Source organism: Helianthus annuus, chromosome 15 (assembly GCF_002127325.2).
Source record: "Helianthus annuus cultivar XRQ/B chromosome 15, HanXRQr2.0-SUNRISE, whole genome shotgun sequence".
NCBI lineage: Eukaryota > Viridiplantae > Streptophyta > Magnoliopsida > Asterales > Asteraceae > Helianthus > Helianthus annuus.
Window position 1 is genome coordinate 175,520,072 of NC_035447.2, and position 25,898 is coordinate 175,545,969.

Genomic DNA, 25,898 nt, shown 5'->3' on the forward strand with positions numbered 1-25,898 from the left:
CTTAAAAAGGTTTAAAGCGTTTTCAAGTCTACCAATTAAATTAGCATATGCTCGTCTTGGCATCTTACACAGAAAGAAGTGATGATCACAATTCATATATAAACCAGAGTTGCGTAATAATACTAGGTCGATCTCTTTTTTTATATTTTACTTTTATTGTGTTAATTAGACAAAATTACCTATCTAATCTCTCAAGTCTCAACTTATATATGCTCTTTACATACTTTGTAATTACTTCTTCAGCATTACCACTAACATAAAAAAAGTAATTATGAGAAGAAGTATGTTGATTGGTGAACACTTAATGACTTTTGACTTTATATTCTAAAAGATGGCTAGTAGGCAAGCAGCACACGTTACTTTTTTTCAATATAAATACGTTGTTATCTTTGTGACAAATCTGTAGAAGAAAACCTAAAACTTGACTATGGAGGCATTTTATGTGATCCTCTCCATCGTTACCATTATATGGATTACCAAATTTGCTTTTGTAAACAATAAAAATTTACCACCAACCCCATTCCCATGCATACCCATAATAGGTCATCTTTACTTGGTGAAAAGCCCTCTCTACCGAGCCTTAGGTAAACTATCAAACCGTCATGGTCCCATGCTCATGCTCCGGTTTGGAACCCGCCGGGTGTTGTTGGTTTCATCTCCTGAGGCGGTGGAGGAATGCCTTACAACCAACGACGTTACTTTTGCCAACCGTCCTCATTTGCTTGCCGGGAAACACCTTGGCTATGGCTACACCACCCTTTTTTGGTCAAGCTATGGTGATCATTGGCGTAAATTACGTCGTATCGCCTCACTTGAGCTCTTATCGGCGCATAGGTTACAAACCCTAAATTCTATTCGTGCCGAGGAGGTGAGGTTGTTGGCTAAGAAGGTGTATCGTAAAGTGGTGACCGATGAGATGGTGGAGATGAAGTCAATGTTTTTTGAGTTGATGTTGAATGTAATGATGATGATGATTGCAGGAAAGAGGTATTATGGTGATCAGGAGGTGGATGTGGAGGCAGCTCGGCGGTTTAAGGAGATTGTAATGGAGACGTTCGTGGTAATGGAGACGACGAATGTGTCGGATTATTTGCCATGGTGGAAGTGGCTGGGAGGGAGGGAGTTGGAGAAGAGGATGGTGGCGTTGAGGGGAAAAAGAGATGGGTTTATGCAAGGTTTGTTAGAAGAGCATAGAAACAGAAAGAAACCAGCAGTTCTCACGACAAAGGATGGTTGCACAGAGGCGACCGTGAAGGAGAGGGAACAAAAGAACTTGATTGAAGTTTTATTGAAGTTGCAAGAAACAGAACCTGAATATTACAAGGATGAAGTCATCAAAGGATTAATGCAGGTAAAAATGAAACCCAGGGGCGAAACCATAGTGTTAGGAGCCGTAGCACGGGCAGCGCCGGCCCGTAAGACTTATCAATCTAGGCTAAGGCCTAGGGCCACCTAAAAACAAGGGTCTCTAATTTTATTTCTTTTTCATATATTAGATTTGTTTTTTGCCATTTAAACAACGTTTCTAGGCCCAATATTTAGGATTTTACACCAGGAGTTCGCACTGTCCACGCACGCAACACATCAACCCTCGTTGGCGTCTTTTGAGTAAGAAATCTGAAATTGATTGCGGATTGAGCGAAATTAGGGCCGATACTAGGAAAAATCATCGCTCTAGTTATTCAATATCTCAAATCTGAAACGCAATTCATTTATACCAATAATAAGGTCCTGACTTTGTAGTTCGCTTAGGGCCTTCAAAAACGTTGGAACGGCCATGAGCACGGGTTACAGCTCAACCTTGTATCCGTAGTGTATTTTTTCGGTTTTATACAAATGATACCATTAAAAAATACGAGGATACCCATAATTAAAAAAATAGGATACTTGATATTACTAAAATCCTTTTTTTTATAAGCCCAAACATTTTACAACTCGAAAACTTGTAGAACAATTAAGTCCGAGTGATAAATTAAGCCCAAATTAACATTATTAGAATTGAAAGGAGACCCTAAATATAATTGATAAAGTTATCTCAAAACCCAAAACAATATTATAATTGAATAAGTGATCTTACTCGTCTTATAGCGAAAACCGAAACACATAGTTCTTGTCCTTTGGTTTATCGGGTAGTGAAGTTAGCTTTGGTTTTACCAGTTGCAACCGCAACCATTTAAAGATGTTTTTCTAGATTGAAGCTTGTCAAGATAGGTTTGCGCAACCGAATGGCTCCGGAATATTTGAATAATGCTATGGTTTGTGCGGTCTAAAAGAAACTTTTGATAAAGTAAATGACGACGATGTGATTGAACGATTTCAAGCTATGAAAAAAAGAAGAGAACAAATCTATTAGATATTTGTTTTACTTTATTAATTATCGTTTTTTTATTGTATGATTACACGGTAAAAAAATCGGGATAACCCTAAATTAATTGGCTAGCTCCGCCATTGATAAAACCTATTACTTATATATATACATATATAGTGGAGAGTTCAAATGAGAAGAAATTTTTTGTAAGAAGAAAAAAGAAGAAATTTCAACTAATAAGAATGTTTTATTTTACTTCATTTAATATAAGTATTTAATGTTACTATAAGGGTACATTGGTAAATCTACATAGGTCATTAATTTGTAGTCTTTCTCTTTAATAGCTATCTACATTAATTTTTTTTGTAACTTATCTTCAAAATACATATTTTTTTCAAAAAAAAATAATAATAATTTAAAGTGTAGGATAAATTAGGAGTTGTGTAGGATAAATTACGAGTTATGTAAGATAAATTTCAACGTGCAGGATGAATTTCGAAATACGTAGAATAACTTTTGATGTGTGTAGGAAAAAACGATTGTGTGGAGGATAATAGTCTTTATAACTAATTAATTAGTCAAAAAATGACAATAAATGAGATAAGTGAAAAAAACTATTTAATGTTTTACGAAATTACCCTTTGTTCTTTTTCTTCTCAATTAAATTTTCTTCTCAAATGAACCTTCCCCTATATATATATATATATATATATATATATATATATATATATATATATATATATATAGTGGAGTGTTCAAATGAGAAGAAAGTTTTTTAAGAAGAAAAAAGAACAAATTTCAACCAATAAGAATGCATTATTTTACTTCATTTAATATAAGTATTTAATGTTACTATAAGGGTACATTAGTAAATCTACATAGGTCATTAATTTGTAGTCTTCCTCTTTAATAGCTAATACATTAATTTTTTTTGTAACTTATCTTTAAAATATATATTTTTTTCAAAAAAAATAAAATAAAATAATTTAAAATGTAGGGTAGATTACGAGTTGTGTAGGATAAATTACGAGTTATGTAAGATAAATTTCAACGAGTATGATGAATTTCGAAATATGTATGATAACTTTTGATATGTGTAGGCAAAAAAAAGTTAGTGTGGAGGATAATAGTCTTTATGACTAATTAATTAGTAAAAAATGATAATAAATGAGATAAGTGAAAAACTATTTAATGTTTTACAAAATTACCTTTGTTCTTTTTCTTCTTAACTAAATTTTATTCTCAAATAAACTTTCCCATATATATATATATATATATATATATATATATATATATATATATATATATATATATATATATATATATATATATATATATACAGAAAGTATAATGTACTTCACAGCTTAACGTACGTTAACGTACGCGACAAGAACACAACGTGCGTTATTAATATATAACGTGCGTGATTTGTATGATAAGGGCTCCCATGCGTGATTTTTGGCTCCAAGCGTGATTTTTGGCTCCCATGCGTTATTATCACAAAACCAACGGATCCATGCGTTATGATTTGTTCCATGCGTGATTATAGCCCTGATCTGAACGGTTACCAGTGTCACGTACGTGAAGTATGATAAGCCCTTTTGTATGTTAACCTTTCTCTCTCTCTCTCTCTATATATATATATATATATATATATATATTGGAGAAGGATCTGTTAGTAACCACCCTTTATTGCGAGAACCGCGAGAACCAATGTGAACACAACCAAAAATACATAAAAATAGCTAAAAAACACACAAATATTTTTTTTTAATATTTTTATCAAAAAATCGCTACTTTTAGTAGCCAAAAAAAAGTTTTTTTTTAATTTCTTTTTAAAAATATATTTACCCTTTTGTCCCTAGCTCAAAATTACGATTTTGCCCTCGGTAGAAAAAATATGATTTGACCCTCAGCCAAAATTACGGTTTTGCCCCAATTTAAAATAAGAATATGTTTTTCCCCTAGCTAAAAATTACGATTTTACACCAGTTTATTATTTTACACCTACTTTAAAATTACGTTTTTGGCCTCCAGTTTAAAGTTACGCTTTTGCCCCCCCTAAAAATAAACATAAGCTTTTGCCCCCCGCTCAAAATTTACCCTCATTTCAAAAATACGTTTTTGCCCCTGGTTCAAAATAAAAAAATATGGTTTTCCCCTGGTTCAAAATTACGATTTTACAAACGGTTCAAAATTATGATTTTGCCCCAGTTAAAAATAAAATATAGTACTGTTTTTTTAATTGGTTGAGAATTATTCGGCAATCGCCCCGCAACATTGGTATGAATAGTGGTTTTTGTCTTTTTTCTGGTTTTCTTTTCTTTTTTTTTGCGTTATATATATATATATATATGTATACAGGGGAAGGTTCATTTGAGAAGAAAATTTTATTGAGAAGAAAAAGAATAAAAGGGTATAATTGTAAAATATTAAATAGTTTTTTTCTCATCTCATTTATTATTATGTTTGACTAATTAATTAGTCATTAAGACTATAATACTCCACACTAAATATTTTTGCCTACACACATCAAAAGTTATCCTACACATTTCGAAATTTATCCTACACATATTGAAATTTATCCTACACAACTCGTAATTTATCCTACATGCCTCGTATTTATCCTACACTATAAATGAAATTTTATTTTTATTTTTTGTGAAAAATATATATCTTAAAAATAAGTTACAAATTTAATATAGTTAGTTATTAAAGATGAAACTACCAATTAATGATGTATGTAAGTTTACTAATATACCCTTATAGTTACATTAAGTACAAATATTAAATGAAGTCTAATGAAGCATTTCTATTGGTTGAAATTTCTTCTTTTTTCTTCTTACAAAGAATTTCTTCTCATTTGAACCCTCCACTATATATATATAATATATATATATATATATATATATATATATATATATATATATATACTAATCTAAAACATTGGTACGAATAGGACTAACGTAGACTGAACATTAGTACGTTGTGCCGTGTAGCGAGGGTTTAACGTTTTCTAAGTTTCAACGGATGTTGTACATGTGATGAAACGAATTGGACCGATACCGACTGAATGTCGGTACTGCCGTCATGTAGCGTGGATATAATCCACTAGTTATTATTATTATTGTATATATAACACTACGTATATACGAATACATGTAAATTTACACAAATAAATTCACCACTTGTGACCTAGTAGTAGGGAGGGTTGGGTTCTCCAATAGAGACCCAAGTTTAATCCCCACTTGTGTTACTTTGGTGGATTATGTAATGATGGATAAAGTTTACTGTCCTTGCAAAGGTGACAGGTTCTATTATGAGCTCAACCGGGTTTTCGTCCCACTATGTGTTATGCCAGAAAGTGTTTTGCTCTTGTGGTGGCATAACATCTCTCAAGTGACAGTCGGCGGTATGGTTTTCTGGGGAAACACCCAAATCAAACTCTAAAACCAGCGTGGGCTCAGTTAAGAAGACATAGTCTGGCCGAAATAGGGCAGCGAAAGTCTTTGTACCAAATAAAATAAAATAATAGTAGTATATAGAAAAGATAATGATTTTGATAATTTTTCACATCTCTCGTAAAATTTATGAGTTCTCCTTGGAGTCTTTTTATTTTAATTATACTACTACTATATGAGTTCTCATAATAAAGTGTTTAAATTTAGAAGTAGAATTAATAAATGTATGAGTTATACGGTAAAAAACAAAGATCAATCATAGGATAAAGTGTGTAAATTTAGAATTAGAATTAATAGATGTATGAGTTATACTGTAAAAAATAAAGATCAATCATAGGATAAAGTGTGTAAATTTAAAAGTAGCATTAATAGGTGTGAGTTATACGGTAAGAAACAAAGATCAATGTGTAACTAATTTAAGCATTTAAATGAGAGTGATGGTTAAGACTTACGATCTGTGGTCCGATGGTATGAGAGTGATGGTTAAGACTTACGATCTCTAGAAGTCTCAAGTTTGAAACTTGATTCAAGAAGGTTTTCCCACGATAGTGAGTTTCATCTTTGATGATGTTCCTTGGTGAGCCAAACCCTGAAATGTCTAAATCAATATGGAGAGTTAATATCCTGTTTTAGAAAGACTCACTTGAGTATTTGAGTTAGTTCCAAACGCTATTAAAAAATAAAGTTAAGATTCCAAAAATTTAGTCATGCCTAAAAAAAAGCTTTTTGATGTAGGTTTTGACCATTAAATTAAATGTATGAGTACTTACCAACTCTTTTAAAATATTACATATATTTTTTTAAATGACTTAAATTACATTAAACTAATCTACTTTTTGTTTGCAATTAAACTCAAAATCGTATATCTAAAAGGCTTGCAGTTTTGTTATCTGAGCTAGTCACACAATGTTTTTTTTAAGTTTTTAAAAGACCCTAGCTTTGTTGGCGAATTGGCAGGGCGGCGGGTAGCAGGGGCGGTTGATCTCATGAAACTCTTGCCCTGCCTTAGGGACCCTCAATGTGAACTCCTTCTGTTAAGGTCTTGCATGGGGGTTACTAAGTTACTTTCCGGGCTGCGAACCTGTCAACCTTATTTGATGGAGGATGCAGCATCCCGGTTCGATGATGGCCTCCGTGAGGCTATAGAAGACATAGTCGTGGGTGGTGGCCCATTCTTTGGGGACCTCCAATGGCGTTTGGCTTCTCTGCCAATGCGTCTAGGTGGTTTGGGCCTCCTCTCAGCTCGAGATGTTGGGGTTTATGCTTTTGTGGCGTCCAGAGCTCAGTCTTGGGAACTACAGGATCATATCCTTCGAAACAGTGAGGTTGTCGGGCTCGACGGGGACTATCTGCAGGCGCTTGAACGCTTAAATGTCTATCTCCCGGACTTTGATATCGGCGTTTTCTCTAAAAAGGACACCGCCCCCTCGAAACCACAAACAACTTTGGCGAATGCTCTGTTTAGCAAAATCGCTCAAAGACTGGGAGAAAATTTTGTTTTGTCATCCCGCCAGAAGGCGGTGTGGGAGTGCCTGAAGGGTTCCCATGCTCAGGATTTTCTGACCGTTATCCCAATTGAGGGGCTGGGACAATGTATGTCAGCAGTAGAATACATATCAATCCTTAAATACCGGCTGATGATCCCTATGTATCCAGAAGATGAAACGTGCCCGATATGTCGTAAAGCTTGTATGGATAAATACGGAGAGCACGCAGTGCATTTTAAAGAGCTCCCTGGGTTCAAATATCGGCATGACTGGGTGCGAGATGTTTTGTGGGACATCCTGAGAAGAGCTGGGATTTCGGCTAAGAAAGAGGCTCCTGTGAATTTCCTTACGGACCCTATGGAAGGGAGATCTACTCTGCGACAAGCGGATCTGCTCGTCTTTAGTTGGGCTAGGGGGAAACATGCTTGTGTTGACCTCACGGGGGTTTTCCCTCTGGTTGGTTTAAGGGAAAACGGGTTTGTAGCTGGACAAGCAGCAAGAAAGGCAGAAGCGAAGAAAGTTGATAAGCACGCTAAAGCTTGTGCAGAGAACCAGCATGTTTTTTTCCCTTTCGCCTTTGACATATTTGGCTCCCTAGCGCCAGAAGCTATCCAATTCCTAACCAGGGTCCAACGGGTCATCCACAACAATTGCTCAGTATCAGGGGGACGAGGTTTTGTCTTTGTCAGATTAGGGTTTGCAATTCAGAAAGGGGTAGCGGCGCAGCTTGTTGCCCGTCTACCTTTTGTTTTGATGTAACTTTGCAAGTATGAATGAAATAAAATCGATTTTTCGCTTAAAAAAAGACTATTGAATATTTAAGTACTCATTTAAGCTCTTTCTTTAGCTTTTTAATTTTTCTTTGAGTTTTTAAAAGATTATTGAATACAAACTTCACAGATAATCTATCAATGTAAAAAATATATTTCAATTTTCTACATCCCACAATATTTATAGTTACTTCTCATAATCAGATTATTTTAAGAAAGTTATATAAATAAATTACGAATAATTTAAGTAAACTTAATACCTAAAACTTAATAAATAAATAAAAAAGATAAAAAGTAAGTTAGAAATACAACCTTCACCCATAATCCAATTATATAACAAAAATGCATTACATTTTCCACATCATCGCCACATTTTATATTTAATTTTAATAATTAATAATATTTAAAAAATTAAATGTTATTGGTAATTATTTAAATCGTTGGGTTATGTGTTTTTGTAATTTATAATTTTGCCTCTCGGACTAAAGTGTAGATCAAGTACAGACATGTTAAAATAAGGGTTTCCTTTAATTATTTTTAAAATGTATTTTAACATTTAAAACCATAAAGTAATAATGGATTTTAATAATCCTAACTATTAGTCGTTGGCCGGTAACGGTCTTAATTTCAAAAATAACTAGTTGTGGGCCCACCTTTTCATATATTGTAAACTAATGAACCTTTACTAAACCGAAAAAGATAAGAAGACAAAAAGAAATTAAGGTTTTATTAATAAAGGTCCATTAGCTTATAATATGTGAAAAGATGGGACCACCACTGTTTATTTTTTAAGTTGAGACCGTTGTCGGCCAACAATTAATAGTTTGGATTATTAAAATCCATTATTCCAATCATAAACTACATAATCGTTTCTTTTTTATGTAAGGTGCTACTATCAGCAGGAACCGATACATCAAGCGGAACATTGGAGTGGGTGTTATCACTTTTGTTAAACAACCCCGAAGCTCTAAAGAAAGCGCAAGATGAGATCGACGATTGTGTAGGCGAAGATCGTTTAGTGAACGAATCAGACTTAGCCAATCTTCCATATCTCCAATGCATAATAAATGAGACTATGCGAATGTACCCTCCTGGTCCACTCGTGTTCCATGAGTCATCAAAGGATTGTACAGTGGGAGGGTACCATATCCCAAGTGGTACAATGCTATTGATGAACTTATGGGTCATGCAAAATGACCCTAAGAATTGGGAAAACCCTAAGAAGTTTCAACCAGAAAGATTTATAGGGTTAGATGGTTCAAGAGACGGGTATAAGCTAATGCCATTTGGGTCGGGAAGGAGGAAGTGTCCAGCCGAAAACTTAGCCATGCGTATGATTGGTCTAGCGTTGGGTACGCTTATTCAATGCTTCAATTGGGAAAGACCGACTGCGGAGATGATTGACATGACCGAAGGAAAGGGACTGACCATGCCAAAAGCTAAACCTTTGGTGGCGAAGTGTCAACCTCGTAGAAAGATTGCCAAATTGTTATCTCAAATGTGAAAGAAACCATTGATCTTCGTTCAAAGGCAGCATTAGATTAAGTCACTCATATTATGTACTAGTTTATAAACCCGTGTATTATACGAATTAAATATTAAAAAAAACTTAGATTGAATAATATTTTAATTTATAAGTGTTACAAACCCGTGTATTAAACACGTAAAATAAAAAAAATATTGTAAATCATACTTCTATATAATGCTGATCACATAGTATAATCTAATTATTGTATGTTTCCGATTAGTATTAATATAAGGATGGGTTAGTAAAAAAGATTTAAATTATTGTACATTTTTTTATTTTACCATAATATTTAAGAAAATACATTGTATTTATCTATAAAATTAATTAAATAGTGTATCCTAATATGATTATTGACATATTTAAATTAAGTTTTTTATATTAGTAAGGATAAGGATTAAAAAAATATTTTTAAATAAAATGTAAGTCTAAATTGTAAAATTGAATGAGAGACTGACTCGTGGCAGTAATTGAAATCTTATATTAAAAGTTAAATAAGACTATGGGTGTGGGGGACTTGGATTCGGGGCATTGCTCGACACGTGGCACTTGTGGGCTCTACCAGTCCACACCCAAAAAGTGGGGTGTGGAAGGGGCGTGGCCCGTCGACGTTGGGATGCCATATGGCACCAATTTTTTTCTTTGGTTATTTTATATTAATCATAGAATTTAATAAAGTAATTTTAAAAACACCTTTTATTTATATTAAATAACTACAATAAAAAAAATACATTACATCACCAAAAAAATCAATCATCTTCATTTTCATCTTCATTGGAGTCGAATCTAGGAAGTGTCAAAACATGTTCTACCAAATCAGCTCAAAGGTTTGAATTTATTTGTCTTGACTCAATTAGATTTTGGTTTTGCATTCTCTCTTTGTCACTAATGTCTTCGTTATTTGATTCGGTTTCCTCGCCAAAATATCAACTATTGCACGCCCTTCATCCTCTAAAATCTTGTTGTGTAGAATGATGCACGCGTACATCACGTTTCTTATTTGGTCTTTTTTATGCAATCGACAAGGCATGCTCAAAATGCGCCACATTTTCTACAAAACACCAAATGCTCGCTCGACGTCTTTGCGTGCCGCCATCTGAACTTTGTTAAACTTTATTCTTTTAGGATCTAGGGTTCCATCTCTTGAAAATGATTTCTCAAAAACAGCCCACTCAGGGTAAATTCCATCAACAAGATAATACCCATACTTGTATTCAACCTCATTTACAAAAAATGTTCCTTTTAGTCCAACACCATTTATTAGATTATTGAAAAGGGGCGAGTGATGTATAATATTTATATTGTTATGTGAACCAGGCATACCAAAGAATGCATGCCAGATCCAAAGATTTTGTGATGCAAAGGCTTCAAGCATCATAGCTAGCATTCCATGATATCCGCTTGTGTGAGAGCCTTTCCATGTGTCACGGCCCCCGAGCACACCCTGGATGGGAGCCGTGAGGCAGCTACAGGTGGTACCGGTGTTTATAAATTTGTAGCAGAAAATATCATCAGGATCGTAGTTAGGAAATATTTCAGAGTTTGTAAAACACCAAAGTTTAATATTAAACAAATGAGATAAAACTCATATTATAATCAAATCTTTTTATAGGGATAAACCCTAATTGATAAAACACAAATTTCTTCTTTTATTCAGGTAATCATAGCCACTTTATTTAAGCCTTCAGTCTCCGTAGCAGGCTTCTATTACCTTCACAGTAAGTTACCTGAAATGCGTTTGAAAACATTTTATCAGCGAAAAATACTGGTTCATTCACTTATATAAAAAGACACATTCTTATAATTTTACAGCATCAACAATTTTTACATTTGTTTATATCTATCAAATACTCAATCAGTATATGTCACACGGTAGTAGTTCCGATGTGACGGTGGTCATATCACTCATTGGTTAACTTTCATCCAATAGTGAAGATTATCAAGTAATGTATATAAAATCCCACATACCGGCAATAATTTCAGAATACAAAAACTTAATCACTGTAAGTATAATTGAAAAACATTTAGGGTTTTGTAAAGCATTTGGTAAAAAGAAAGAATGACTCACTTTGTAGATTTAGGGTTTTAGGTTAAAGCTTCCTGCTGCTAATCCTGAGTTCATAATAAAAATACAATGCAACACATGTCAATGCATCAACCCCATTCAAACTTTAACGATACATCACGAGATCAAAACCCCAACGTAGTTAACAAAGTATAGCCTTATTCAGGCAGCACTTTGGCATCCGTTGCTGGGTTTCAGATCGATCGGACAGGGTATCAAATTAGTGATCAGGGTTAAAACACTTACAACGGGGCAGAGTTTCGTAGAATAGGGGTAGTGTATTGTGCAAAGAAAGAGCAGAACGAGAGCAGAAGATCACGAAATGAATTCGAAATTGTGAAGAAACTTAAGTCCCACGTTGCTGCATTTATAGGTCAACCCGATACCCCCACGCATTGCTGCAGACACCGGGGACACCCCCGCATGTCGTGATAGAGGCCCAGTAGGCCTAGACAGGCTTCTTTTCATGTATAGCCTTGCCACACGTCGCGCTCGGGTAACACGTGTCCTAGTACTCCCCCGCGTGTCGTAGAAGATTTAGGGTATCCCCCGCGTGCCTCCTGGGAGTCTAGTTACTAGTTTCATTGTCTTTTGTACTGGGTCGCGCCGTACAAGTCCATGGTTTCAATTAGTGGTCCTTATAAGGTGTTTTGGGAGTTGTTACATCCTCTCTACCTTGTTTTAAATCTTGTCCTTGAGATTCATTGGAATAAGTAAGGATACTTTCGTTTCATCTCTGATTCTTGTTCCCATGTGTATTCTAGCCCTCTTTTTGAATCCCATTTTACTTTGACTAGAACTAACCTCTTGTGCTTTAGATTCTTAATCTTTCTATCTTCAATTTGTATAGGCTTTTCCACAAACTTCAGTTTATCATTTACCTCTACGTCTTGAAGAGGTACCACTTCCAAACTAGAATTTCTGGTTGCTCAAGTAAACCAGAAGGACGTTGATGCTCAGCCTTGACTTTCGAGCAAGTGAGACATTTGGAAACGAAGGTGGTAATGTCTTTCTTCATACCAGGCCACCAATAGGACGTACGAAGGTCATGGTACATCTAATCAGCAGCAGCATGAATAAAGTATTGGGATTTGTGTACTTCCTTCATTATGAGTTCACGAAGATTGTCGTGATTTGGCACCCAAACGCGATCAAGATAGTATTGGAGTCCGACTAATTTTGTTACAAGTTGATCTTCAGCGGCACCTCGTATCTCTACGAACAAACTTCCCTCGTTGGCTGACGAATACTGAGCTTCACGAATGCAAGTATGAAGATCGCTAACGATTTGAGAACAACGAATGCTATTAACATGAGTTTTGCGACTGAGCGCGTCGGCCACGACATTCGCTTTGCCAGGATGGTAGCGAATCTCGTAGTCGTAGTCGTTAAGAAATTCCTCCCAACGACGTTGACGCATGTTGAGTTCTTTTTGGTTAAAGATGTGTTGTGGGCTCTTATGGTCGGTGAAAACCACACACTTTGTACCATAAAGGTAGTGTTGTCAGATCTTTAACGCAAAAACAGCTGCGCCAAGCTCGAGATCATGGGTAGTGTAGTTCTTCTCATGTAATTCAGCTGCCTAGAAGCATACACGATGACCTTGTCTCGTTGCATGAGGACACAACCCAGACCACGGTTCGATGCATCGCAATATACCACGAGACCAAAGTTTCCATCAGGAAGGGCGAGGACAGGAGCATTGCAAAGCAAGTCCTTAAGCGTTTGAAAGGACTCCTCTTGTTCAGGACCCCAAACAAAAGGTTTTTCTTTCTGAGTTAGCAAAGTGAGGGGAACGGCGATTTTTGAAAAGTTCGAGATGAATCGACGGTAGTAACCCACCAATCCTAGGAAGGAAAGAATTTCAGATGGTGATTTAGGCGCGATCCAATTCTTCACTGCTTCGATCTTGGAAGGGTCAACATGAATTCCCTTTCCACTCATGACGTGTCCAAGGAATTAAACTTCTTTGATCTAGAATTCGCACTTAGAAAATTTCGCGTATAGGCGTTCACCACGTAAGAGTTCGAGTATGAGGCGTAGATGACGCTCGTGATCGGCCTAAGTTTTCGAATAGATGAGAATGTCGTCAATGTAGACGATTACAAAACAATCCAAGTAGGGTTTATAAACACGATTCATTAAATCTGTTGGACCGTTCCGGTGACCTTAAACGTCAGTGAAAGTAGTTCATCTTAGTTTACAGAGGCGGAATCAAAGTAAACCAAGTCAAAACAGCTTGTTTCTTTCAATTTTCCTTTCTATTACTGATTGTGAGCCTTTACAATGAATCTGACAAAAACCCGGCAGCACCTTCGCTCACACACACATACATGCATTCGTAACCGTTTGAAATGAACAACCCTATTTATAGGACAAGACCCTTTCGTTTGAATGGCACTCTACATGTTCAAAGGGTCATGATTCAAACGACCAGGCAATCTTCAAACGGTCAGCACTATTTCAAATGGCCAGGGTTCATTTCAAACAGACTGCTCTCCAAAAATCTATACAAACCCTAATCTAAACTTGTTGGACCCTAATTTAACTAATCTAGACATAAGACTTGATAATATGTAGTCAACAGACATATCATGCATCAACAGACTCCCCCTTGGATGTTGACGTAGTCTTCAGCTCTTTAGTCTTTGTCTCTGTCTTTGACATTATAAAGCATTCTGTCTTCACAGGCTTCAGAATCACATCCTGGCTCTAACTTCAATTTTCCCTTTGATCACTGATCCAGACTCCCCCTTTCACAGACTCCCCCTCTCAATATGCTAGAATTTGAGATCTTGTTCTGGTTCAAGCTTTGACAATAAGCTTCCGTGGGAATGATGAAAACCAAACCTGTTACTCAAACAATAACATTACAAGCTATCTTTTCACAAAATCACAAACTTAATCAGTATTAGAAATCCACTTAAGTATTCAGGTCCAAGTTAATGACCCTGATACTTAATTAATCTTACCAAGTTCAATTTATTGACCTTGGTTGATCATTTGACGAATCAAACTGATTTTAATAAAAACATTTTCATTTTTTTTTGAAAATAACAAGTATCAAGTTAATGAACTTGTTTTATCTTTGAAAACATCTTCAAAGTACAACAAAGTAAGCTCTCCTCATTCTTCAGCTCAGAATTTCCTGCATCTGCTTCAATCTTTGAGAATTCAACAATCAACTCTCCACTTTGGTTTGTCTAAAATAAAGCAGAAATGTAAAATCTTTTTGGATTTTTAATGAGTTCTAAACTAAGAAATGAAATACAGAAAACTTAAATTGCAGAATGTAAACTATTTACAAATTAATTTTTGGTGAGCGTGTCAGGGAATCATATCAGCTTTTCAGACAAATTACTAGTACCGTTAAGCTTTATTACATATTCAGACTTAAACAATTCACCTCGATTGTCGATATACTGATCCATCTTAAATTCTCACACAGATTTCAATCTATTCAGGATACGATTTAGATATTTTATGAACTTAGCTCAATTCATGTATCCCACCTCTTGAGTATACTCCCGTATCCAGAATCCCAGATATTCAGTCTTACAGGTGAGTATACCACAGATGATATCTGTTAGGGGTTAAATGCGAGGGCCGTGAGAGCTCAGGTCGATACTTCTGTATACGCAGAGAGATGACGGCTTCGACTTTCTGGTGTGTCCCCTTTAGAGGATCTTTTAGTTACAACAGCAGCGACTATCAATTTTATTGTTTCATCAGATTGCTGAGGGCGATGCTATGTTTCAAGCATTTGCATAAAGTATTATTCGGGGACTAGGTCAGTACTTCCATACAGCAGAAGTCCCGGAATAATACCCCAGATATCACTGAGTATAAAGACCTAGTATCTCAGAATATGGGACCTTTCAAACGAGATTTCAGGGGTTACCTATATATCCAAGTAGTGCTCCCCACGAATTTCACAAGTTTGAAATTTTAGGTTTATATCCCAAATAAATTTACTAAATGTGTGAAAACCTATTGACACATCATTAGTGAAACTGTTTAACTCATTTAGACTTTACAAATCTTTAGCATACTCTAATTGTCTAGCCGATGTACTATCATTTTCCCTATATACACAAGCTCTTTTTCAGATTTTATCATGTTTTTGGATTATTGCATTTTTTTACTGTTTTTGTATTTTCAGAAAATATATCTATATACATCTACCTACTCCCCCTAAATACCAAAACACGTAAAAAATCGACAAACCATTGCAGATTGTTTCTCGTCTTCATCCGCAACAGTACTCGCATCAACGCTCACAATTCCATCCGACACCGAAAGCAATTTCATACCATTAAGTTTTAACAAATATTGAAAACGATTTTTATCAAAAGCTTTGGTATGCAAATCAGCTTTTTGTTCGTCAGTGTGGATTTTCTCAATTCGTATCAACTTTTTCTCGAAGCAATCGCGAATAAAGTGATGACGAATTTCTATATGTTTGGTTTTAGCGTGATGTACTGGATTTTTAGTTATATTTATTGCGGCCTCGTTATCAACAAACAGAGGTGTGTTAAGAAACTGCAAACCGTAGTCGCGCATCTGTTGCTGTATCCACAGGATCTGAGAGCAGCAACTACTAGCAGAAACGTACTCCGCTTCACATGTAGATAATGCCACAGACATTTGTTTCTTACACTGCCAGGTAACCAAACTAGGTCCAAAGAACTGGCATCCTGCAGTTGTTGATTTCACGTTGACTTTGCAGCATCTGAAATCCGAATCGGAATACCCTTCGAGCGTAAAATTGCCTTTCCTAGGATACCATAACCCTAATGACGGAGTACCTTTCAGGTAACGTAATATCCTTTTGACAATAATCATATGCGATGCTCTCGGGTTAGACTGAAATCTTGCTGCGAGGCACGTTGGGTACATGATATCAGGACGTGAAGCAGTTAGATACATCAAGGAACCTATCATGGAACGGTAGAACGTTTCATCAGCCCTGTCTCCGGTGAGATCTGGGTGAATCCCATGATTAGTCGCAAGTGGGGTAGCAGCTGGAGTAGAACTTGACATTCCAAATTTCTCTAGAATATCATGCACGTACTTCGTCTGGTGAATGAAAATTCTCTCAGGTAGTTGTTCAACTTGTAAACCCAGAAAGAAATCTCCCCCATTGATGACATTTTGAATTTCTGCTTCATCACCTGTTCCAAATCTTTGCACAATTTCTCATTCGTTGACCCAAAAATTATATCGTCTACATAAATCTGAACGATCAGAAGATGTTCGTCGACCTCTTTAGTGAAGAGAGTGGCATCCACTTTTCCACGTATGAACTGATTAGCGAGTAGGTGTTGAGAAAAAGTCTCGTACCAGGCTCTCGGTGCCTGATGTAGACCATACAACGCTTTGTCCAGCAAATACACTTTGTTCTTGTGGATTGGATCAGTAAAGCCCGGCGGCTGACCGACATAAACCTCCTCTTTGACCTTCCCATAAAGAAACGCTGACTTTACATCCAACTGATATACTTTGAAGTTTTTCCAAGACGCAAATGCTAGGAAAATTCTGATAGCCTCTAGTCGTGCTACAGGAGCATAGACTTCTGTAAAATCAATCCCCTCCTGTTGACTAAAGCCCTGAACAACGAGTCGAGCTTTGTTCCTTACAACCACTCCTCTGTCGTCTCTCTTACACTTGAATACCCATTTTGTATTGATTTTCCTTTGACCATCCGGCAAATCCACTAACTTCCACACTCCTAACTTTTCAAACTGACTTAACTCTTCTTGCATTGCTATGATCCAAGAGTCTTCAGTAAGCGCCTCTTTATAAGTTCTCGGTTCGACCTGCGAGATAAAACAACTTAATGAAAATTCAGTTTGTAAAGGTGCTACTGTAGAATAAAAACATGTAAGGCCTTGGTCAATTTGACGTCTCGTGCGAACGCCCGATTGCAATTCTCCTATGATCAACTCCTCTGGATGATAAGAAAGAGTTCGCGGCATCACTTCGCCTGGAACATCTACATTTCCCTCTAGATTAGTAACATTCTATTCTGCATCTTGTTCACCAACTTGGTTTGTTTGACTTAATATCTGGATCTGCTCCCCCTCAGAATCTGAATCACCATGGTCAAATACTGGCATGTTATCAGCTTCTTGATCATCATTCACATTCGACTGATTACCAGGAGCAACCTCATCATCATGTTCACCAGCATTGCTAGAACCTGCTTCATCATCATTTGAAGTTTCCCGAGGTCTTCTAGAATACTCCGCTGGGAATCTTAGCTGCGACTCGTACTCTCGCAAAATATCCAGCTCATCAAAGAAATCTTCTTCTTCCTCTGATTCTTCTCTCATGTCAAACGAATCCCAAAGTTTGTCATAATGATAACGCCATGAATCTCCAGGATTCTGAGGCGGCATAGTGTAACCTTGACATTCAACATTCGCTGCTTCAATAATCCGCTTCTCACTTGGAACGAAGACACGTAGCATTGGATTGGCATAACCAACAAATATTCCCTCAATGCTCTTCGGACCAAACTTTCCATGAGGCTTTATAACTGTACAGGGTGACCCTAACGGTTCTAGATACTTCAAATTCGGCTTGCGGTTATTGATCAGCTCAAAGCACGTTTTGTTGAATTTCTTGACAGTAAGAACTCTGTTGAGCGTATAGCATGCGGCGAAAACAGCTTTAGCCCAGAAATTAATTGGTAACTTAGAGTCTGCGAGCATAGTTCTAGCCGTCTCGATTAGCGTCCGATTTTTGCGTTCTGCTACTCCACTTTGCTGCGGAGTGTACGGAGCACTAAACTCATGCAGTATACCTCGTTCATCACAAAATTCTTCCATCTTACTGTTTTTGAATTCAGTACCATTATCGCTTCTAATTCTACTGATAGGCCTCTGGTACAAATTCTCAATTCTTTTAAACAACGCCATTAAACTGTCAAATGTTTCGTCTTTCGTTTTCAAGAAAGAAACCCACGAAAATCTGGAATAATTATCAGTCATGACCAAACAATAGTAATCTCCTGTTATACTCTTCACGTTCACTGGACCAAACAAATCCATGTGAAGTCTTTCCAATGGTCTTGAAACTGAATTGACTTGCTTTGTAGGGTGTGACTTTTTCTTCTGCTTGCCTTTAACACAGCTTATGCACTCCCCTTCCAGATGAAAACCTTTGACATGAACTCCTGTCACCAAATCATTATGCACCAAGTGATTCATCTTCCTTAGGTGAATATGCCCCATCTTTCGGTGCCATAATCTCGATTCTTTTTCCGTTGCTCTAGACACAAAACAATGAGCCTGACCCGTGGTTGTAGTAGCTACGCTCATGTCCAACACGTACAGATCATTGACTCTTGGTGCCCTCATGATGATCCATTCCTCGGGTATCACAAATCCCGGTTTCAAGATCAAACATTCTTTGTTAGTGAAGTGAGTAGCATACATCCTGTCACAAATCTGGGAGATACTCAGCAGGTTGTTCTCCAGCTCAGCGATGTAGTTAACTCTCTCAAACGTTATGATTCCGTTGGATAACATTCCTTCACCTATAATCTTTCCTCCTTGATTACCAGCAAAACCTACGTCACCACCGTTGATATTCCTCACATCATACAGCAACGCGGTCTTCCCTGTCATATGTCTTGATGCTCCACTATCCATGATCCATCTGGATATAAGTTTTGGAAGATCCTGCACATAACAAATCATCACTTAAACAACTTCAAGAAAGATGCCGATTCATGCTTCGCGATCCAGGAAGCTCCGGCAATTCAAACTGTTTAATCAAACATGGTGTCCACCCAGGCCTCATCAGCCTTAGGTGTAACCTTGACTCTCGCAATTTGAATTTTGAAATTTTCAGCCTTAAGAGGTGGAAAATTTGCATCATAATCAACCATAATTGATTCTTCAGCCTTTTTCACCTCAGAAGTTGAAATTTTCTTCTCAACTTTTGGTTTCCAAATTTGTTGAGATAATGCAACCCTTTTGTAAAATTTGTCGTTTTGAGTTACCAACTTCTTTACGGGTTCATTTTTCACACTCTTTTTCTCAACAACGATTGGTGTTTTACCCTTTACATCAACTTTCTTTTGTGGAGTCTTCACGGTTTCAGTCTTAGGCTTCACGTTGGTACACTTTCGTGCAATGTGACCAACTTGATTACATCTAAAGCAAGTTCGAGTATCAACACCTCGACTCGTGCCTTCAGACTGAGACTGAGAAGCTCTTTTCTCAAAGAATTCTTTGTTTGATTTTGAAAAGATTTGTTTCTCCTCATCAGCAAGTGAACTCGAACTGTTCACAAACTTTTTCTTCTCAACAAACTTCTTGTTTGAAACATTTCTTTTCTGATACGATTTACCCCCCTGATAACCACCTGACCAATTGTTTCTGTTGTTATTATAAACACGTGGTGGATTAACAGATTTCTTGTTGTAAACTTTTTGTTTCTCAAACCTCATTTTACTTTTCTTTTGACTTAGATTATTCACTGTTGACAATTCGACTTCGACCAATCTGAAAACATTTGTCAATTTGTTCATGTTTACATTCTCGATCAAAAACTCTGAATCCGAAAACAACTTATCTGAACCCAACATCTTGTACATGACAAGATTTGATTCTTCACTTAAGTTGTTCTTGGACTTTTGTTTCGGAATGTATTTGTCCAAGAAACACCCATCTTCCTCAGTAGTGTCACTATCTGTTTTAAGCACATTTTCAACAACACCTTTTACAATATCATTTTGGACACTATCGTCATTGGAAGATGTGAACGTGACATCAATGTTCTCCGGAAGTTTAACTTCACTTTCTTCCTCAAGATCAACCAACCCAGATTGTTTTTTCGTGTAGTTATCAAGAATCGGTGGTGGAACTTTGTGAAAACCCACCCCTGTTCCATCAGAATACACGTCTTCGCCAGCTTTGTTTTTCCCGATGGGTTTGGGAACAATGTGCTGCAACACAAAGCTTGCGGAGCTATAGCTGTTAAGCTTCAACTGGATTCGCTCATTTTCAATTTCAGCCTCTTGAAATTTAAGTTTCAATTTAGCGATTTCATCCAGTTGTTTGTTAATTGATTCTTCTTTTATTCTCAGCACTGCTTTTAGATGTTCGTTTTCTTTAAAAGTTTTACCATTTCGATCGTCACTATCTTTCACTGTGCTTTTAAGTTTTTCAAACTTTTCAGAAATCTGACGGTTTTCAAGAATTAACTTTTCATTTTCTCGTTTAACTTTTTCATGTTCAATTTTATCAGTTTCAATTTGAGCAGTTAATTCTTTAATCCATTCAGTTGAGGCTTTAACTGTTTTGTCACGCGCAAGAATCTGATTCTCAACGCTTCTGACCTTTGCTGTCAGATCTTTAACTTTCTCACCGTTGAGATACGTGACAGTGTTACAAAACTTGCATTCTTTGTTGCAATTTTTGCAATCAGCATTTCCTTCGATCTTTTTACCTGACGCATTTGTTGACGAGTTTGGACTGACTTGGCCTTTTGACTCAGACATGGAGTTAGAGTCTACCTCAAGTGCTTTAGCAGCTAGCACTTTGTCAACCATTTTTCCCAGGTTCTCTGCCGTCAACTTCTGCGTTGTATCAATAATGCCGGTATCAATCTGTTTTGCTTTCTCGATCTCTTCTTTCTCCTTTTTCTCTTTCTCTTCTTTCTCTTTCTCTTCTTCTTTCATTTTATCGGTTGGAGTTCCCCACCATTTGTGTTGCCAATACTCATCATCTTCTTTTATCTCCTTGATGATGGCTTCCAGATCAAGCGTTTTGTCATCAATCGCAATATTTCCATACTCATCAAGATAACACTCCCTGTCCGGATCCCATCTTCTCGCTCTTCTAGCTTCCAGATAGATGGGAGAAATTCTGATGATTCTGTTTTCAGCAATCATTTTCCGATAGCTATACTTCTGCTCTTCAGTACGATCATCTTTCCACGGAATAGGTTCATCGTTTTTCGCCATGAATGCGTAACCAACCGCATCTTCTTCTGGTAGAACCTCTTTTCTCCAATCATACCCCTCATCATCATAAATCACCGCTAAAGCTCTAGATTTTTCTCTGTTGTCTTCACCCTGCTTCAATCTAGGCGGCTCGGATTTATTCTGATGGTATATTGCCTTTTTGTAGTAATCGTCTCTAAAAGGATTCTCCGACTCATCAGCATAAGCGTTTCTGCATTCTCGCTTGAAGTGACCCTTCTGCTTACACTTGAAGCAAGTCACTTTGGATTTATCGAATCCCAGCTTAGTAGACGGACCACCAATTGTTTTCCTGCCAGTAATTTCCATGAAGCGCTGTGCTCGACGAACTGCACTGGCCATCGCCCATCGAATCTCGATTAACTCCATTTCTTCAGGATCTATTTGATCATAGTCCTCTTTCGTCAGGTTTGTGTTACCGATCTTCCCGGCTACCAACCCTTCATATGATTCCAACACTGAAGCCAAGAAGACCATCTGCTGCTTAGCCGATTCCTCGTCAAAATTCTGTGCATTCTTCAAATCTATTGCAATGTTGCATTGAAACTTCGCATCAGAATGACTTGCAGATGATGAAGATCCACCGTGATAACCACTGTGACTTCCACTGCTTTGACTTTCTTTGCTTGCTGTCGACACATTCTCAGCAGAAAATGCAGTCTTTGGAGAAGTTTCTTTTGGCATCATGCTTTTTGGATAATATAGTTCCAAATTCTGTTGATAAGATGAGTGATTGACTTTGTATGTCTTCTTCAATTCTAACTCGTGACTTTCAAGTCTCTCAATCACCAGATCTGGAGTCAACTTTGCAGGCTCAATAGTGTTTTTCAGCATAAGCGCATAATATCTCCAATCCACCTCGTCTGGTAATGAATCGAACAGTTTGTCAACAAGTTCTTCATCAGAATACTTGATTTCATGTCTTGCTAATTCCAGCTTCAGATGACCGAACCTTTCTATCATTTTACAAACTGACTCATTCTTGAGACAACCAAACATATCAAACTCTTTCCTAAGAAGTTTCTTTTTACTTTTTACAATTTCAGTACTTCCTAGACATTTCTTTTCTAGCTTTTGCCAAAGATCCTTTGCATTTGAATAATCGATCAAAGAGATTATATCCTCCCGAACCGACTGAAATAACAAAGCCACACACTTTTGCTCGGCTACAAATGCATCAATCTCTTCAGCCGATCTTAACGCTTCACCATTTTTGTTTCCATTGGCATAACCGTTCTTCAAACTTTTCCAGCTAGGAAATGCGAATGCCATCAGCCAGTCTTCGAACTTTCTTGACCACCTACTATAATCTTCTATAGCCATCAGCTTCGGAGGTTTATTGAATGTTCCGAATGCACTTTCAGACTCCCAAGCTTCCTTTTTCTTTTCTTTCGGTGGATTCTCATTTTCTTTGCTAGATGAAGTATCATCGTTTCCGGAATTTCCCGTGAATGCGTACATGTCGCTGAACGTGTTCAAGAATATATCATCCATCTTGAATGTACCTGAAAAATCAACAAACACTTAAAAATATATTTGGTTTTTGAAAAACAATGACAGATTCAAACGGAATCTGTTCAAGCGGAATGGTTCAAACGATAATCTTTCAAACGAAATGGCTTTCAAACGAACAGTTCAAACGGACTCCATTTTCAAACAATTGTTCAAACGAAATGTCTGTTTTCAAACGATATGGTCAGTTTCAAACGATACTTTCAAACGATAGTGACAATCTCAAACGGAATGTGTAATTTCAAACGATAGTTAAGCTTCAAATGGATAACGTCAGCATATCTCGAACCTTTTCAAACGGACAAGATGATTTCGATTAGTTTTACATCGAATTTTAGTTCCAAATTGTCAAGGATTAGTTAATAGTGAATTTCGTTTGATATGTGAACGTTTCAAGCCATTTTAACCGTGACAACTAGTACAAATCAGAAAAGAAAGGTAGAAGTGAGATAATACGATGATTTCAAGCTGAATTTGGTATGAACTCCTCGTCCTGAGCTCTGATACCACTTGTTGGACCGTTCCGGTGACCTTAAACGTCAGTGAAAGTAGTTCATCTTAGTTTACAGAGGCGGAATCAAAGTAAACCAAGTCAAAACAGCTTGTTTCTTTCAGTTTTCCTTTCTATTACTGATTGCGAGCCTTTACAATGAATCTGACAAAAATCCGGCAGCACCTTCGCTCACACACACATACATGCATCCGTAACCGTTTGAAATGAACAACCCTATTTATAGGACAAGAACCTTTCGTTGGAATGACACTCTACATGTTCAAACGGTCATGATTCAAATGACCAGGCAATCTTCAAACGGTCAGCACTAGTTCAAACGGCCAGGGTTCATTTCAAACGGACTGCTCTCCTAAAATCTATACAAACCCTAATCTAAACTTGTTGGACCCTAATTTAACTAATCTAGACATAAGACTTGATAAGATGTAGTCAACAGACATATCATGCATCAACAAAATCCATAAAGACTGCTGGTGCGTTGGTCAACCCAAAGGGCATAACCATGAACTCGTAGTAACCATAACGAGTTCAAAATGCGGTTTTAGGGATGTCCTTTTCGAGAACACGAAGTTGATGATAGCCAGCAAGTTGCGCCTTGGAGTTGATCAAAAAGGTCGTCGATGCGAGGGAGAGGATAACGATTTTTGACAGTTAGTTTGTTAACCTCACGATAATCGATGCATATGCGGAACAAACCATCCTTCTTTTTGACGAAAAGACTCGACAATTCTTGCATCTCAGAGGGTGCAAGACGGTAAGGAGCTTTAGCAACAGGAGTCGAGCCAGGGATGAGATCAATGCGAAAACCAATAGATTGAGATGGAGGAGGGCCAGGTAGATCTTCAGGAAAAACCTCAGGAAAATCACGCACCACTGGAACATCACTTAGGGTCTTTCCCTTGCCCTTTTCTTCCACTATGTGGGCTAAAAAGGCAAAGTACTGTTTACGTAAGTACTTGTTCGCTTGTGTGCATGACATAAGCTTCAGTCCTCTTGAAGGCATGTCTCCATAGACGTGTAAAGTATCGCCAGAGGGAAGAGGTAAATGAACGTATTTTTCATGACAGGCATTTTCAGCGTGGTTCTTTCGAAGCCAATCCATGCCTACTATGATATCGAAGCTACCCAATTGCATGGGTATGAGGTCAACAGAGAAAACATGATCATTTAGAATGAAAAAACAATCACGAAGAATAGAATCGACTGTGATAGATTTGCCATTGGCAACTACGACTTTGAATGACTTAGGTAGTTTAGAGCGTGTACAATTTAACATAGATTCAAATTCAACGGACACAAAGCTTTTGTCCGCGCCAGTATCAAATAGTATAGAAGCATAAAGGCTGTTAACAAGGAACGTACCATTAACGACTTCATTGTCGTTTTGTGCTTGATTGGCGTTGATATTGAAGGCTCGTTCTCGTGGATCTTGTTGCCGTTGTTGCTCTTGATTCAGCTGAGGACATTGTGGGCGAAGATTTGTTGTGTCACCACACTTATAACATGCTTGAGCGTTGTTTGTTGGTTTGGGGTTTTAGGGAGCTTGCTGAACTTGGTTGTTGTTGTGGCAATAAGGGGTTGTGTGGCGACAAGCTGAGTTGGCTTGGTGATGATAACGACAGGTATTACACTTGGGATGAGCCCCAATGTATGGCTTCTTGGTGTTTTCTGGTGTAACAGGGTTTGGGGTTGCAATAGGAACAATCGCGTTATAGCTTGGGTTTTGAAACTTTCGTTTGTTACCCTTGCTACCACTTGACTATGCAGTGATTTGGTTAGCTGGTTTGTTGGAGACGGTTGTTGCGATTTGCTTGTTCCTAATACGATTGTTGTTCAGGCTGGCTGCAAGGCGATAGACTGCCTCGATGTTATCAAGTTTTACTGCCTCGATGGTGCCACGCATGGCAGAAGGTAAGCCATGAATGTATTTCCTGTTCATGCGATCAGTAGTGGACACCAGGTGTGGTACAATAAAGCTTAGTTGCTTGAAACGGGTGGTGTAGGCAAGATTGTCATCTCCAATTTGCTTAAGAGCCCAAAACTCTTCTTCAAGCTTCTGCTGCTCATGAGCAGGACAAAACTCGTCCATCATTAGTTGTTTGACTTCGGCCCAAGGTAATGCATAAGCTTCCTCATTAGAGCGGATGTTCCTTTCGTTGGTCCACCATTCCAAGGCTCTGGCTTGGAAGACCCCAGTAACGCTATGAGTTTTGAGATTCTCAGGACACTCGCTGTTGATAAAAGTGACCTCAATGCTAT

General features: G+C 37.4%; 1 protein-coding gene across 1 annotated transcript; it reads left to right on the forward strand.

The window, feature by feature from the left end:
* The first annotated feature begins 401 nt into the window (after positions 1 to 401).
* Positions 402 to 9,753, forward strand: LOC110913092 (cytochrome P450 81Q32). The gene is made up of 2 exons (XM_022157963.2): positions 402 to 1,351; positions 8,913 to 9,753. Exons 1-2 carry the CDS (start codon positions 428 to 430, stop codon positions 9,528 to 9,530), a joined length of 1,542 nt encoding a protein of 513 aa, XP_022013655.1. The 5' UTR covers positions 402 to 427; the 3' UTR covers positions 9,531 to 9,753.
* Positions 9,754 to 25,898: the final 16,145 nt, after the last annotated feature.